Source organism: Sorex araneus, chromosome 5 (genome assembly GCF_027595985.1).
Source record: "Sorex araneus isolate mSorAra2 chromosome 5, mSorAra2.pri, whole genome shotgun sequence".
Classification (NCBI taxonomy): Eukaryota; Metazoa; Chordata; class Mammalia; order Eulipotyphla; family Soricidae; genus Sorex; species Sorex araneus.
Window position 1 is genome coordinate 83,829,117 of NC_073306.1, and position 12,676 is coordinate 83,841,792.

At 61.8% G+C, this 12,676-nt stretch overlaps 1 protein-coding gene across 1 annotated transcript; it reads left to right on the forward strand.

Moving 5' to 3' along the window:
- Positions 1-5,039: 5,039 nt before the first annotated feature.
- Positions 5,040-11,140, forward strand: CRABP2 (cellular retinoic acid binding protein 2). The gene is made up of 5 exons (XM_004619321.2): positions 5,040-5,178; positions 5,530-5,654; positions 9,486-9,664; positions 10,134-10,250; positions 10,725-11,140. The coding sequence occupies exons 2-5, from the start codon at positions 5,585-5,587 to the stop codon at positions 10,773-10,775; spliced, it is 417 nt and encodes a 138-aa protein (XP_004619378.1). The 5' UTR covers positions 5,040-5,178; positions 5,530-5,584; the 3' UTR covers positions 10,776-11,140.
- Positions 11,141-12,676: the final 1,536 nt, after the last annotated feature.

Consider the following 12,676-nt stretch of genomic DNA (forward strand, 5'->3'; position numbering starts at 1 on the left):
TGGGTCTGTTTCCAGGGAGTCTGGTCCATTGGCCCCGAAGGGCACTGAGGCTGGGCCTGTGTGTGCAGGGCCTGGCTCGGGGAAGCTGGTCCTTGTTACGTGCCTCCTGGGGCTCGACCTTTCTGGAGCCACCACACAGCTGGTTTCCATACACCGCTGCAGCCAGGATGGGGGTCTCACCACTGAATCTGTCTGTATCGGGGAGTTGGTGGCGTGCTGGGGAGAGGAGGGGCGTGCAGGCAGAAGCAGCTTCCATGAGTCCCACCCCGCGCAGGGTTGAGCTGAACTGGGCACACACGGGCAAGCAGCAGGCCTGGGGTCCATCCCCAGCACTATGGGGTACCCCAGCTATGTGCTAGAAGTAGCCCCCACCAGCACCTCTGCGTGTGGCCCCCCAAACAGCCAAAGAGGTTAGAGCCTACCCAAGGGAGTAAATTTGACCAGGCCAGACCAGCTCTTCTGCCGGCCCTTCCTGGAGACACGAGTCCCATCCCCGTGTCCCTGGGCAAGGCCAGACCAGGCCTCGACCCCTCCAGCTCCAGGATCCTACCTCTTGGCCTTTTTCTCTCCATCCCACCAGGTGCCCACCCTCTGCAGTGGGGTGAGGGGAGAGCACAGTGGCTCCCCAGTTTCCTCCAGAAGCCCACCCGCCACGAGAGTGGGACCCCAGGAGCCCCCCTCCTTTTACACTCCCATCCACAGAGGGAGAAAGAGGAGGCATGGGGAGAGGCTGTGGACACACCTAGGCCCACAGCCTGGGTGCAAGTCAACCTTTTCCTGGCCTGGCCACTGTCCCTGGCACCATGCAAGCCGGGCCTTCAGCCTCCCCAAGGCCCGTACTGCAGGGGTGAAGGGGCAGGGGTGGCAGAGAGAGGCACTCCCCGGAAATTGGGAGTCATTGCACTGTGGGTTGTGTTGCAGGCAGACACTGCCCCGACTGCCCCCTCTGCAGCTGGCCCTGTGCTGCTTCAGATGTTGGCAGCCTACACCAGACCAACTGTCCTGGCCACACCCACCCACACCCCAACCTGGAGGAGCCAGAGACTGGAGGGGGTGGAACTCTCCTGCGAGGATCAAAAACTGAGTGGGGAGAGAGGTGACCCCCAGGGTTCTTGGAGCTGCCACAGTTCCCTGCTCCACGCCCCCCTCCCTTCCCCTCTGTCTCAGGATTGTCCCACTAAGTCAGAGCAGAGCCCGGGACAGACGGCAGAGTCTGGACACGTGCTCGATTCAGGTGCACTGCACTGCCCCCAACCCCCGCCCCAGCCTCAGCCCCTGTGCTTGGCTTGGCAAGCCCAGCCCTGCCTGGCCCAGCCCTGGAGAGGGGAGAGGAGGGGAGGGGAGGGGAGGGAGGGAAGGGAGGGGCAGGGAAGGAAAGGGAGGGCAAAGGAAGGATGGGAGAGGAGAGGAGGGGAGAGAGGGAGAGGGGAGGAGAGGGGCGGTGGCTGCAGCTGGGAACCAGGAAGCAGAGCCAAAAGCAATAGAGGAGCAGAAGGCCACCTGGGTGCGAAAGGGATCCTCCTCCCTGAGTCTGACGGGAATCACGCCTCCTCCCTGGGGTCCCACCCTATTGGGACAGCACCAGAGATCAGGTCTTTCCTGCATTTTGGATTTTGGTCCCACTGCCCTCCTTCAGTCTCCCCCGGTGCCTAGATGACTTCTAGGATGGAACTTCCTTGCTTCCTTGGTCTTTTTTTTTTTTTTTTGCTCTTCCCAACCGTGCTCAGGGCTTCCTCCTGGCTCTGTACTCAGGGATCGCTCCAGGAGGGCTCAAGGTGCCCAGGATTGAATGCGGGCTGGCCACATGCAAGGCAAGCATCCTGCTTGCTGTGCTATCACTCCATCCCTTTGCTTTTCTGTGTCTTACTTTTGGATGGTTGCCCCTGGCCCCATGCTCAGGGGACCTTGCCGGGTGTCAGGGCCAAACCTGACCTTCCTATACACAAAGTTTCTGTGCTTTGGTCCCTGGAGCCACCTTCCAGCCCCCACCCCCCCTTCCCGATCTCTGACCCTGTGTCTCCCAGCTTGCCCTGTATTTGCTTGAAACACTTTCTGGGTCAGACCCCCTACCCCCACCCAGAAGTAGCAGCAAGTTTGGGGAGAATGGAACAGGAGCAGGAGAGCCTCTAGGCTGAGTGCTGGGGGCTGAGGGGCCCAGCCAGTTCCCTCCTCCCAGACTGCCCCTCCTGGCCGCCCTCTACAGAGCAGCACTGCCCAGATGACCAGCCTCCTGCTGAGCATCTCTGCCTCCCGCCAGCAGCGAACTCTCTGACCCACCAGCACATACAGTGAGGGCTCAGGCACCGCCACGGCAAGTGCTGAATTTGGCCAAGAATTTGGGCCCGGCTGGAGGGGAAGGGAGGGGTGCTGGACTCCGCGCCTGTCCCATTGGCCGGTTGTGCTGGGTGGTCTCCATCCCCGCCGGGACTCCAGGGAGTGATGGAGGGGGAAAGGAGGAGTGGCTGCCTCCCAAACCTCTCCACTGCGCGCATCTGCAGACCTTCACACTCACCTCTGCCGCGCGCCAGCAGCTGACAGCCCCGAGCACCTCTCCACCACGCGCACACGGGGAGCCGAGGCCCCCAACTCCTCTTTTTTACCCTGCGCCCAGCCTGGCCCTTCCCTTCCCTCCCCACATCACTATTCTGGCCCAGGCTCCTGGAGTTGTTTCTCATTGACTTCACACTCCCTCCCCTCCCCCACGCACTGGAGTCTCCAAATTCTTGGGGGAGTCCCAAAGGAGTATGACCTAGGGTCCTGACCAACCAAGGGCCAGAACCGGGAAGGGGTTACCCCCCACTCCGACACCCACATGCTTGTGCACACCCCCCCCACACACACACACACACACACTCCAGATCTGCAGTAGATTTGGTCATGATTAAAAGGCCAGCGACATAGGGAAATTCCTTCTCCTTATTGATCCCGACGGGAAATTAAAGCCAGTTGTTGGCGACTGAGTGACTAGGCTGCCCTCTCCGTGCCTGATTCCAGGGTCCTGGCCCCTGGCCCCTGGCCCAGCTCCCACACCTTCCTGTCAGCCTGTTTGAGTTTCCCAGCCTGAGTTCGCCATTCCTTTCCCTGCCTCTTCCCTCAGCACCCCAGTCTGCACTGCTCCCAAGGGTGCAGAGGCTGCGCCCACCAGGACCTGACTGTGTACCCTCTCCCCACCTCCCCCAGCTAGGGTTGGGGTGCAGGGACTGGAGCTCAGGCCCACAGCTGCCAAGCCACAAATACTCACATCTGGAAAAAATTCCCCTCCCTGCCCAACTTCCCTTTGTCTTAACTTCTGTCTCTTTGGAAATTCTGGCCAGCCGGCTGACCGGGAGAGTAAGGAAATGAAGGGAGAGGAGCAGGCTCAGGCCTCCCCTCACCCACCCCAGCGATGGTGCTGCCACCTCCCCTCACCCCCCACCCCTCCTCCCCACTCCTGAAGGCCGAGGCTCTTGGGTGACCATGTTGGGGTTAGGGTTTCATATCCTGAGTCACAGGGTGGGGTGGTTTGAGCCTCTTTTTCTGCAGCCCAAGGGATGCCTTCTGATCTGGAGACAGCTGGCCAGCTGTGCACTACAGCAGGCTGGGGTGGAGAGGGGTGGGGTGCAGATGGATCTCGAGATGGGGAGAAGGAAGGGGCAGTGAGCTAGACGCAGGGCCAGGGGCTGTCTGGATTCCTCCCTATTCCTCCCCCAGCCTCTCCTCATCCTTTTGGCCCGGAGCCTGATATCACTGTCAGAACCTAATCCCCCTCCCTTTACCTACAGCAGCGCCAAAGCAGGGGGGAGGGGGAAAGCCCAGGCAGCTCCTGAAACCCTGGCCTCAAGCACCCCCCAGAGACCACCCCCTCCTCCCACCACTTCTGCTTTTGTCTGTCTCTGCTCCGTGCTCCTGGCCTCAACTCCTGCCCCCTTTTTTTTCTAGATGCCCGGGTCACCTGTATCTCCAAATCAGCTCTCCCACACCCAGCCCAGTCTGGCAGAAGCCACTAGGTCCCTCCGTTCAGACAGGGTGCTGGTGCTGGCGGGTGGGGTCCACCTCGAAGTCCTTCCCGTCTCACCCTCCTTCTGCTGCATTGTTCTATACCCAGTGCGCAGAGATCTCCCCACGGCGCAGAGATCTCTCCCCACGCAGACTTGTGCCCTGGTTTGGCCTGCTCGTCAGCCCTCACTCTGCGGGGCTCGGTCCTCCTCCCTCTCCTTCGCCTCGGTCCCTACTCGGCGGCTCAGGCCCCCACCCTCTGCGTTTCGCGGGCTCCGAGGGGAAGCGCTCCTCTCGGCTCCACCCACGGCCACGCTGGCAGGGAGGGCCAGCGCGGGAACCCAGGCTGAGAACAGATGTGGGGATCTGCGCCGGGAGGAGGGGCCGCTCGGGCTGCCAGGCCACGTGCGTCGATCGGGCGAAGGCAGCGGGGCCCGCGGTGCTGCCCAGCCGAGTGCCCGGGCGCGCCCCGCGCCGGGTCCCCCCTGCCTGACCCCGACTCGGCTTCTCCGGCTCCCCGCCTCTCCGGGGTCTCGCCCATTCGCCTTGGGGGCTCCGCGGGGAGCCCAGCCCTACCCCCCTCCTTTGATCTCCCACTTCAAAGCCCAGCGCCAACGGCGGCCGCTCCTTCCGCTCGTTTTACGGCTCCGGGGAGCGGTGACACCGGAGACTCCGCTCCGCCCTCCCCGGGGCACCCCACCCCGCCTCCTCCGGACCCCGGGCCCCGCGGCCTTGCCCGCCTCCCCCTGCTGCATCCCCCACCTCAGTAAAGAGCCGGTGTCCAGTGACGCCGCGACCTCTGCCCTCCGCGCCCGGGGCTCGTTTAACCCTTTGGTGCCCGCCGGCGCATGCAGAGAATCACGTCGCTGGGTGCCCGCGTGGAGCGATCCCCGAGACGGGTGGCACCGGGTGCGACAGCCGCCCCTGCCTCTCCGAGCGACCCCGGTAGGGGGCGCCGTGGCCTCGCGGAGGTGCAGGTAGAGGAACCCGGGGCTCCCCGCCCCCGCCCCCACAGCCGGTCCTCGGGTGCCCGGCGGCCACGCCGGTCCTGTGCAGGCTCGAGGGAGCCGGCACGCGCGCGTCCTCGCAGCTCGCGCACCGGGCTCCCTCTTTGCTGCTGGGCAGAGCGGGGCCCCCGAGCTCAGTGGACTCGGGCAGGGGAGCCGGGCCGCTCCGGCTGGGTCTGCAGGACGTGGCGCCCGAGTGAGCATCCGCGACCCCCGGCGGGGACCCAGACCGCGGGCTCGCCCTGCGCAGCCTGTCCGGCGCACCCACCGCGCCCAGGACCTCGGGAGGCCGGGGGCCGAGGGACCGGGGGACCCCGGGCGGGGCGGCGTGAAGCAGGGCCGGGGCCCGGGCCCCCCAGGTGGGCGGGGGCGGGGCGGGGGCGGGGCCGCCTCGTTCTTGGGCCCGGAGGGGCGGGCCTGCGTGGGGTATAAAGACTGCGGCGCGGGCTCCCGGGCCGGCTTTGGGGGTGTCTCTGGCTGACTCTCGGCTCCCGAGTCCTGCGAAGCGGCCGCGTTCCTCCTCCTCCTCCTCTTCCTCCGACAAAAGGACGCCGAGTCCCGCGCTGCAGCGAGGCCCGAGTGAGGGACCGCCCCGCACCACCATGCCCAACTTCTCTGGCAACTGGAAGATCATCCGGTCCGAAAACTTCGAGGACTTGCTTAAAGTCCTGGGTGAGGCGGTCTGCGACCCCCAGGAGCGGAGAGCGGGGCTGCGGGGGTCGGGGTGCTGGGAGCAGGGCGCGCGAGGCCGGGCGCCTGGATCCGGGGGCGCTGGGCCAGGACCCCAAGATGCTGCCCTTTCCGGCGGGGCGACCCCTCGATGCAAGCGCCGCGGTGACTCAGCCTATGAATCAAGCAGAAACCAGATGCGCGGGGCCGGTGTCCCTTGGGTGGAGCGGGGCGGGGGGGCAGGGGCGCCAGCAGTTTAGAGGAGCAAATCCTGCATCCGGCACCCAGCCTGGGGCTCTTACCCCAGCACCTAGAAGCCTGAGCCTGGCTAGCTGCAGGCGCCTGGTGATCCCCTACAGCGCTCTCCACTCTGCTCCCTCTACCCCCCCATCCCCAGTCTGCAGGACAAATATTTTCCTACAGCCCTCAGCTCCAGAGCCCTAAAATTGCTTGGGATAATTATCACTTTCTTAGATTTCAACAAATGGCTTCGTGTGAAACCCCACCCCACTCCCCCATTTCCGAAAAAATCAGTTTTCTTCATCCTCCTGCCTGCAGCCCAGCTGGGTGTGTGGAATAAAGAGGGGGGGGCAGTTGGGACACCCTCACTCCATGGTCTTTTCCCAACTGCCCTGTGACCTGTGCCCAGGGAAGTGGGAGAGGGCACTGGGGAATGATGGAGGGAGGATAGTTAAGGAACCAACAACTGGGACTTCTCCTGGAGGCACTGGAGCCCCAAGGCTCGAGGGGGGAGAGAGACCCCATTTTCCTCGGGGTGGGAGCACCCTGGGGAGAGTGGATGGCCGGAATGGTCAGGACTGGAAAGATCTGGACTGCTCTATGGCCAGCTGGGGGCTCCATCATCCCTCACTGCCAGCTCTTCTTTCGGGAACTTTGCGGGAGGTGGGGGGGTGGCTGGGAGGGGGGCTGGTTGCTGGAGATCAGACCAACGAGCCTCCCGCCAGACTCAGTGCTCCTTGCTCGTCTTTGCAGGAATGAAGCCCAGGCCCTCCGCCCTGCTCTCTGCCCCAGCTGGGGGATGAGATCCAAAGCTCAACCCCAGCGTCTGTTTGTCCTCCCTGCGGGTTGCTCAGAGCCACGTGCCCTCCTCAAGGCCCTGCTGTGGGGCAGATTGAAAACAGACCCTTTAGATAAACACGGTCCCCATTGGGCCCAGGGCGAGGCAGAGCCAGCCCGCTGCACGGGGCATCTCCGCCACAGCCTGCCCAGCCTCCCGGGAATCATGTTCTTCTCACCCACCTTTGTCCTAGTTGAGGGCCCCTCTCCGGGGGAGACGAGTCAGGTACTGGGGGTGCGGGTCCCCCTGGCAGGGGGGGACTCTGGGCAGCAAGGCAGATTCTTCAGGAGGCAAAAGAATGTGCCATAATGGGGCCAGTGCCAGTAGGGCGTTTGCCTTGCACGAGGCCAACCCGGGTTTGATCCCTGGCATCCAATATGTCCCCTGAGCACTGGCAATAAGTTCAGAGCCAGGAGTAACCCCTGAGCATGGCTGGGTGTGATCTGAAAAGCCAAAAATAAAAAGTGACATAATGTCTTTGGCCAAGAAGACAAAAGGAGATGTGTCTTTCCTACCCATCCTTTAGGTTTTTATAACCAGCAGTACGCAGGGGCTACTCCTGGAGGGGCTCAGGGGACCCTGGGGTGCCAGAGATCAAACCCAAAACGCTCCGTACGAAGGCTGTGGTCAGCCTGCACTCTCTCCTGCCCCCACCGTGTCAGTCTGACCGGAGACACTTATTTCTGCCTGGATTCAAGAGCCGAGCACCAAGAGGGAGACTCAGCATGAACAAGGCCCTGAGTTTGATCCCTGTTCTGCATGATCCGCCCCCCCCACCCCGGCCCCGAGCACTCACTGCTGGGAGTGGTCCCTATAGAATAAGGAGGCTCAGGGGCTGGAGCGATAGCACAGCAGGTAGGGCATTTGCCTTGCACGCGGCCGACCCGGGTTCGAATCCCAGCATCCCATATGGTCCCCTGAGCACCGCCAGGGGTAATTCCTGAGTGAAGAGCCAGGAGTAACCCCTGTGCATCGCCGGGTGTGACCCAAAAACCAAAAAAAAAAAAAAAGAATAAGGAGGCTCGGGCCCAATAGATAGGACAGCGAGTAGGCTATGCCCTGCACACAGCCAACTACAGCCAACTCGGGTTTGAGTTTGCTCCCTGGTACCCCATATGGCCCCTCAAGCCCCCCTAGGAGTGATCCCTAATCACAGAATCAGGAGTAGGCCCTGAGTACTGCCAGGTGTGCCCCAACCTCCCCCCCACACACACACACATACACACAAAAGGGAGGCAAGTCCTTGGCTTCCTCCCTCCTGCTCGTCTCTCTAGAACAGAGTGGGGCTGCTCTGATGCCATGAGGCTGGGGGACCTGTCTCTCGGTGCCTGCTGGGCCCCTTCATCCCACCCATTGTTCCTGTAGCTTCTGCCCCAGCTGAGGGGTGCCCGCAGATGTCTCCCTGCCTCTCTCCTTCAGAGGGGAGTGTCTCCTGCTCCCCATCCTCTTAATAATGGGAGCCCAAAGAAGGGGTTAAATCTGGACAGGCGAGCGGGGAAGGGCCCCGGGCCCCTGAATCCACAGAAGCAGAGCTGGGTGGGCTTGGGGACCTCCCAGGATGCCAGGCCTGCAAGAGTCTGATCCCGGGCCTTTGTTTCCGGCATTTCTGTTGTTTTCCTTTTCTCAGTGCAAATCAGAGCAACCTTAGAGTAGCCATGATTTTTGGAACACTTAAAGGTAAATGTGCACTGTTTATGAGGGCCTAAGCCGGCATCGGCCTCTTGCTTCCAGTATGGGCTCAGAGAGGGGAAGCCATCTACCTTGGATCATCCAGCTTCAGGGATCCGAGCCAGGCAGAGCTCACAGCCTAGCAGATGCTGGCCTCCCTGGCCGCCAGCCTCTGCAGAGGGCCCAGTGCTGCTGGGGGCGCTCCTGGTGGTGCCTGGGGCCTTCTCAGCTGGGAGCAGGATGGACACGGGGCAGGTGAAGAGCTGTGTGCCCCTGCCCAGATCAAGTGGACAGGGCAGGGAAAAGCTGTCTTGTCACATGTCCATGGGCATGTGACCTGGCTGCATCCAGCCAGCAGGGGGGTCACACTCAGGGGGACAGAGGCCCAAAGTGAGGTGGATGGGGGACCTTGGTCATCCTGGGTTTGCTCCCTGGCACCCCATATGGTCTCCTGAGTACAGAGCCAGGAGTGAGTCATGAGCACCGCCAGGTGTGTATTCCCCCAGAATTAAAACCACAAAACACAAAAGGGAGCAAGCAGACGCTAGGGAAGCCCCTCTGCGCTGGGGGGGAGTGGCCCAGGCAGAGCCTATGCTTCAGTCTTCTGGGGGCTCTTGGCCCTGCTGACTTACTGCATGTGAAGGGCGAAGGCTTGGGGTCCTGTTGCAGGGCCTGTGCCTCATTCAAGGGGGGTGCAGGGCTGGAGAGTGCAGCAGGTAGGGCACTTGCCTTGCGTGCATTCCACCCAGATTTGATCCCTAAGCCCCTTCAGGAGTGATCCTAAGTGCAAAACCAGGAGTGAACACTAAGCACCAGTGGATATGGCCCCCAAAAAGGTGGAAAGGTGGGGCACAGCGAGTGGCAGGAGTCCGAATGGCATCTCCTGCCTGGTTCCTGAAACGCCCATCCTGGTGTGTGTGTGGGGGGGGTCACACTGCACCAGCTGCATCTCCTTCAATGCCTCACCCTGTTACCCCCGCCCACCACACCCTTCCAGCCACCAGGGTACAGCCGGCATCTCGGTCGGTCCCAAGGGGCAATGTGTGGGGGAGGCTCCCTGACACGGGCCTGTCTCTGCACCCCCGCAGGGGTGAATGTGATGCTGAGGAAGATCGCGGTGGCGGCCGCGTCCAAGCCCGCAGTGGAGATCAAGCAGGAGGGAGACACCTTCTACATCAAAACCTCCACCACCGTGCGCACCACCGAGATCAACTTCCAGATCGGCGAGGAGTTTGAGGAGCAGACGGTGGATGGGAGGCCCTGCAAGGTGGGTCCAGACAGGGCTCCCTCGGGCCCAGCAAGCACCCAGTGCCCCATCCAGCACGGGCACCACAGGAGGCCTGTCTCCTTGCAAAGCTTGGTGGCCTCAGGGCCACTCCCAGTGGGGGTCTGAAACGGGCCTCTGCATGCAGAGTTGTGCCTTTTGGTTTTTGTTTGTTTATTTTGGGGTCAGACACAGCAGTGCTCAGAGGTTACTCCTAGCTCTGTGCTCAGGAATTACTCGTGGCAGTGCTGGAGGACCATAAGGGATGCTGGGGATTGCACCTGGGTCAGCCACATGCAAGGCAAAGGCCCTATGCGCTGTACTGTCGCTCCAGCCCCACCCAGCTGTGTCTTCTGGGTGATGTCCCCAGCCCTCTTATTGCATTTTCGCTGGGCCCTGGCGTGCAGGCAGGGGCACAGCCGTGTCCCTCAGCGAGCCCCCGCACTCACCGGCTATGGTCTGTCTGCTGCAGAGCCTGGTGAAGTGGGAGAGCGAGAATAAAATGGTCTGTGAGCAGAGGCTCCTCAAGGGCGAGGGCCCCCGGACCTCCTGGAGCAGAGAACTGACCAACGACGGCGAGCTCATCCTGGTGAGGCCGCTGCTCCCGCTCAGGGCACGTGCGAGCTGTGTGTGTGCGTGTGTGTGCGCGCAGAACCTGGCACTGTGTGTGTGTATCTGTGTGCACTGTGTGTGTGTATCTGTGTGTGTGTCAGTGTGACTGTATGTCTGTGTCTGTGTGTCTCTGTGTCCGTTCCAGACCACTCCAGGGGCAGATGCCCCCAGGCCACCATGGCTGGTCTCCCTGAGGGAACTGCTGGGCTGCTCCCGTCCCCCCCCACACCCCCCCCCCCCGTGCACTCCCCTGAGGGGGAGCTCCCAGAACTTCTCTGCAGGGCTCCTGGCTTAGGGAAGACGTCATAGGGGAACCCCTCGGGCCATCCTCCTTCCCATGGCATTTGAGGACCCCCTCCTGCCTGTTGGTTCCCAAACAAGCAGCAGATTTTGAGTCCAAACTAACCAGGAACCCCAAAGCCCCAGGATCCCCCCCATTCTCTGCTTGCAGACCATGACCGCCGATGACGTCGTGTGCACCAGGGTCTACGTCCGAGAGTGAGAGGCCCAGGATTGCTGGGGCCTGAGCCTGCCACCAGCCTCACCCCTGCTCAGTGCCCCACTGCCCCCTCCCGCCCCCTCTAGCCTAGTCCCCCCTCACCCCGGCTGCTCCTGGGCCCGCAGACTCGGCTGCAGGGGCTCAGCTCTCCAGCCCTCTCTGCCCTTCCCCTCTGCCCACCAGGAAGGATGCCAGGTGCCCAGAGCAGCCCTTCAGAGCACCCTGCCCCCCCAGCCCCGCCCCAGCCAAGTCTTTCTTTCCTGGAAGAGTTCCTGGGGGCCCGCACACCGGCCCTCAGCGTCCCCTCATTGTCCTTCCAACCTGTGCCATGTAGAATATTTATTGGGTTATTTTATTAAAACATTCAAAAGAACAAAACCGTGTCTAGTTTGTGGGGGTAGGTGAGTCGCCTGGGCTCAGCAGGGCGTCTGGAAGGCAATGCGGGAGTGTGGGGTTTGGGGGCCGGGACGTGTGCGTTATACAACAGACAGCTGCAGGTGGGTCCCCTGTGTGCCCCCGGACCCCCCCCCCCTCCAGCTCCTTGGTGTCCTCCTCGGCCGCCAAGGCCACCAGCGCCTGCTCCCTCAAGGCCCCTTCTCCTCCCCCAGCGTCCAGGGTGCAGATAACAGCCGCCTCCTCCCACTTGCCCTTCTCTCTGCTCCAGCCCTGGTCTGGGGGACACCCAGGCCTGGCCTTGGCCTCCCACTCAGCGTCCAAGGCCAAGTGCTCACCGCCAGGGCTCGCCTCACTCTTGTCCAGGTCCCGTACCTTGTGTGGGACCCCACTCTGCCTCCTCATGTTTCCATACGCTCCCACCTGCCTCCCAAACCTTCCAGTCCCCTGGACTCGTCTCCCCGTGCTCACCCAGGTTCTTCGTACCCAGGTTCAGGCTGAACCTTCCCAGAGGCAAACTGAGTTCCTGGGTGTCCGCTTCCTGGCCCAGATCAGTGCCCTCTCACAGGCCTTGCCCCTGCAGTGCCCCCATAGCTGGCCTGCCTTGCCCCATCCATGAAGTGAGAGAGTGAAAACCTCACGGTACTAGGGTTAATCAGGTTCCAGTCCTGGTTCAGCCACCTACAAGTTAGTTATTTCATTGCTCTGAATCTTAAGTTTTGCCTTGCTATAGGGCAGTTGGGCTGTTTGGTTGCTTTGGGGTCATACCCCAAGATGCTCAGAGGCTACCCCTGGCTCTGCTTAGTGGCCACTCCTAGCAGCGCTCAGGGACCAAGTGGTGCTAGGAACCGACCCCAGCCTTCCACATGTAAGGCCTGCGCTGAGCTCTTTGATTCTTTTTCACTCGGGCCACAGCTGGAGGTGCTCAGGACTCATACAGTGGGTAGGGCTCTGAGCTCGGGGATTACTCCTTGTGGGCTCAGAAGGACCTTATGGGGTGCTGGGGAGTGAACTGGGGTCTGCCATGTGCAAGGCAAGAGCCCTACCCACTGTATAATCTCTCGCATACCTTTCTCATTAAGTTTTGGGTTTTTGTTTGTTTGGGGTGCATATCCCACGATGGTCAGGCCTTACCCCTGACTCTGAGTAGGCTCAGGGGTCACTCCTGGTCGGCTTGGGGACTGATGGGGTGCCAGGGATCAAGTCTGGGATGACTGCATGCAAGGCAAAAGCCCTATCCATTGTAGCATTCTCTGCTCCCTGCATAGCTCTTGGAGCCATCTCTCTACTCACTCTCTTTGGTTTTGATTTTTGAGCCACACCCATCAGTGCTCAGGGCTCAGTTCTGGCTTGGAATTTAGGAGTCATTCCTGACAGTGCTTGGAAGATGAGTAGTTCCAGGGTTCCAACCAGAACCATCCACATACAACGTCTTAACTCCTGTACTGTCTCTCCAGCCTGCCCTTATTACTATTTTTTTAAGCACAAAATAATGGTGCCGGGGATGTGGC

Bases quoted from the DNA above. Each gene is read 5' to 3' on its own strand.
- CRABP2 (XM_004619321.2), top strand. From the start codon at position 5,585: ATGCCCAACTTCTCTGGCAACTGGAAGATCATCCGGTCCGAAAACTTC. The intron at 5,655-9,485 runs GTGAGGCGGTCT...GCACCCCCGCAG, and splicing joins GGACTTGCTTAAAGTCCTGG to GGGTGAATGTGATGCTGAGG. The intron at 10,251-10,724 runs GTGAGGCCGCTG...CTCTGCTTGCAG, and splicing joins ACGACGGCGAGCTCATCCTG to ACCATGACCGCCGATGACGT.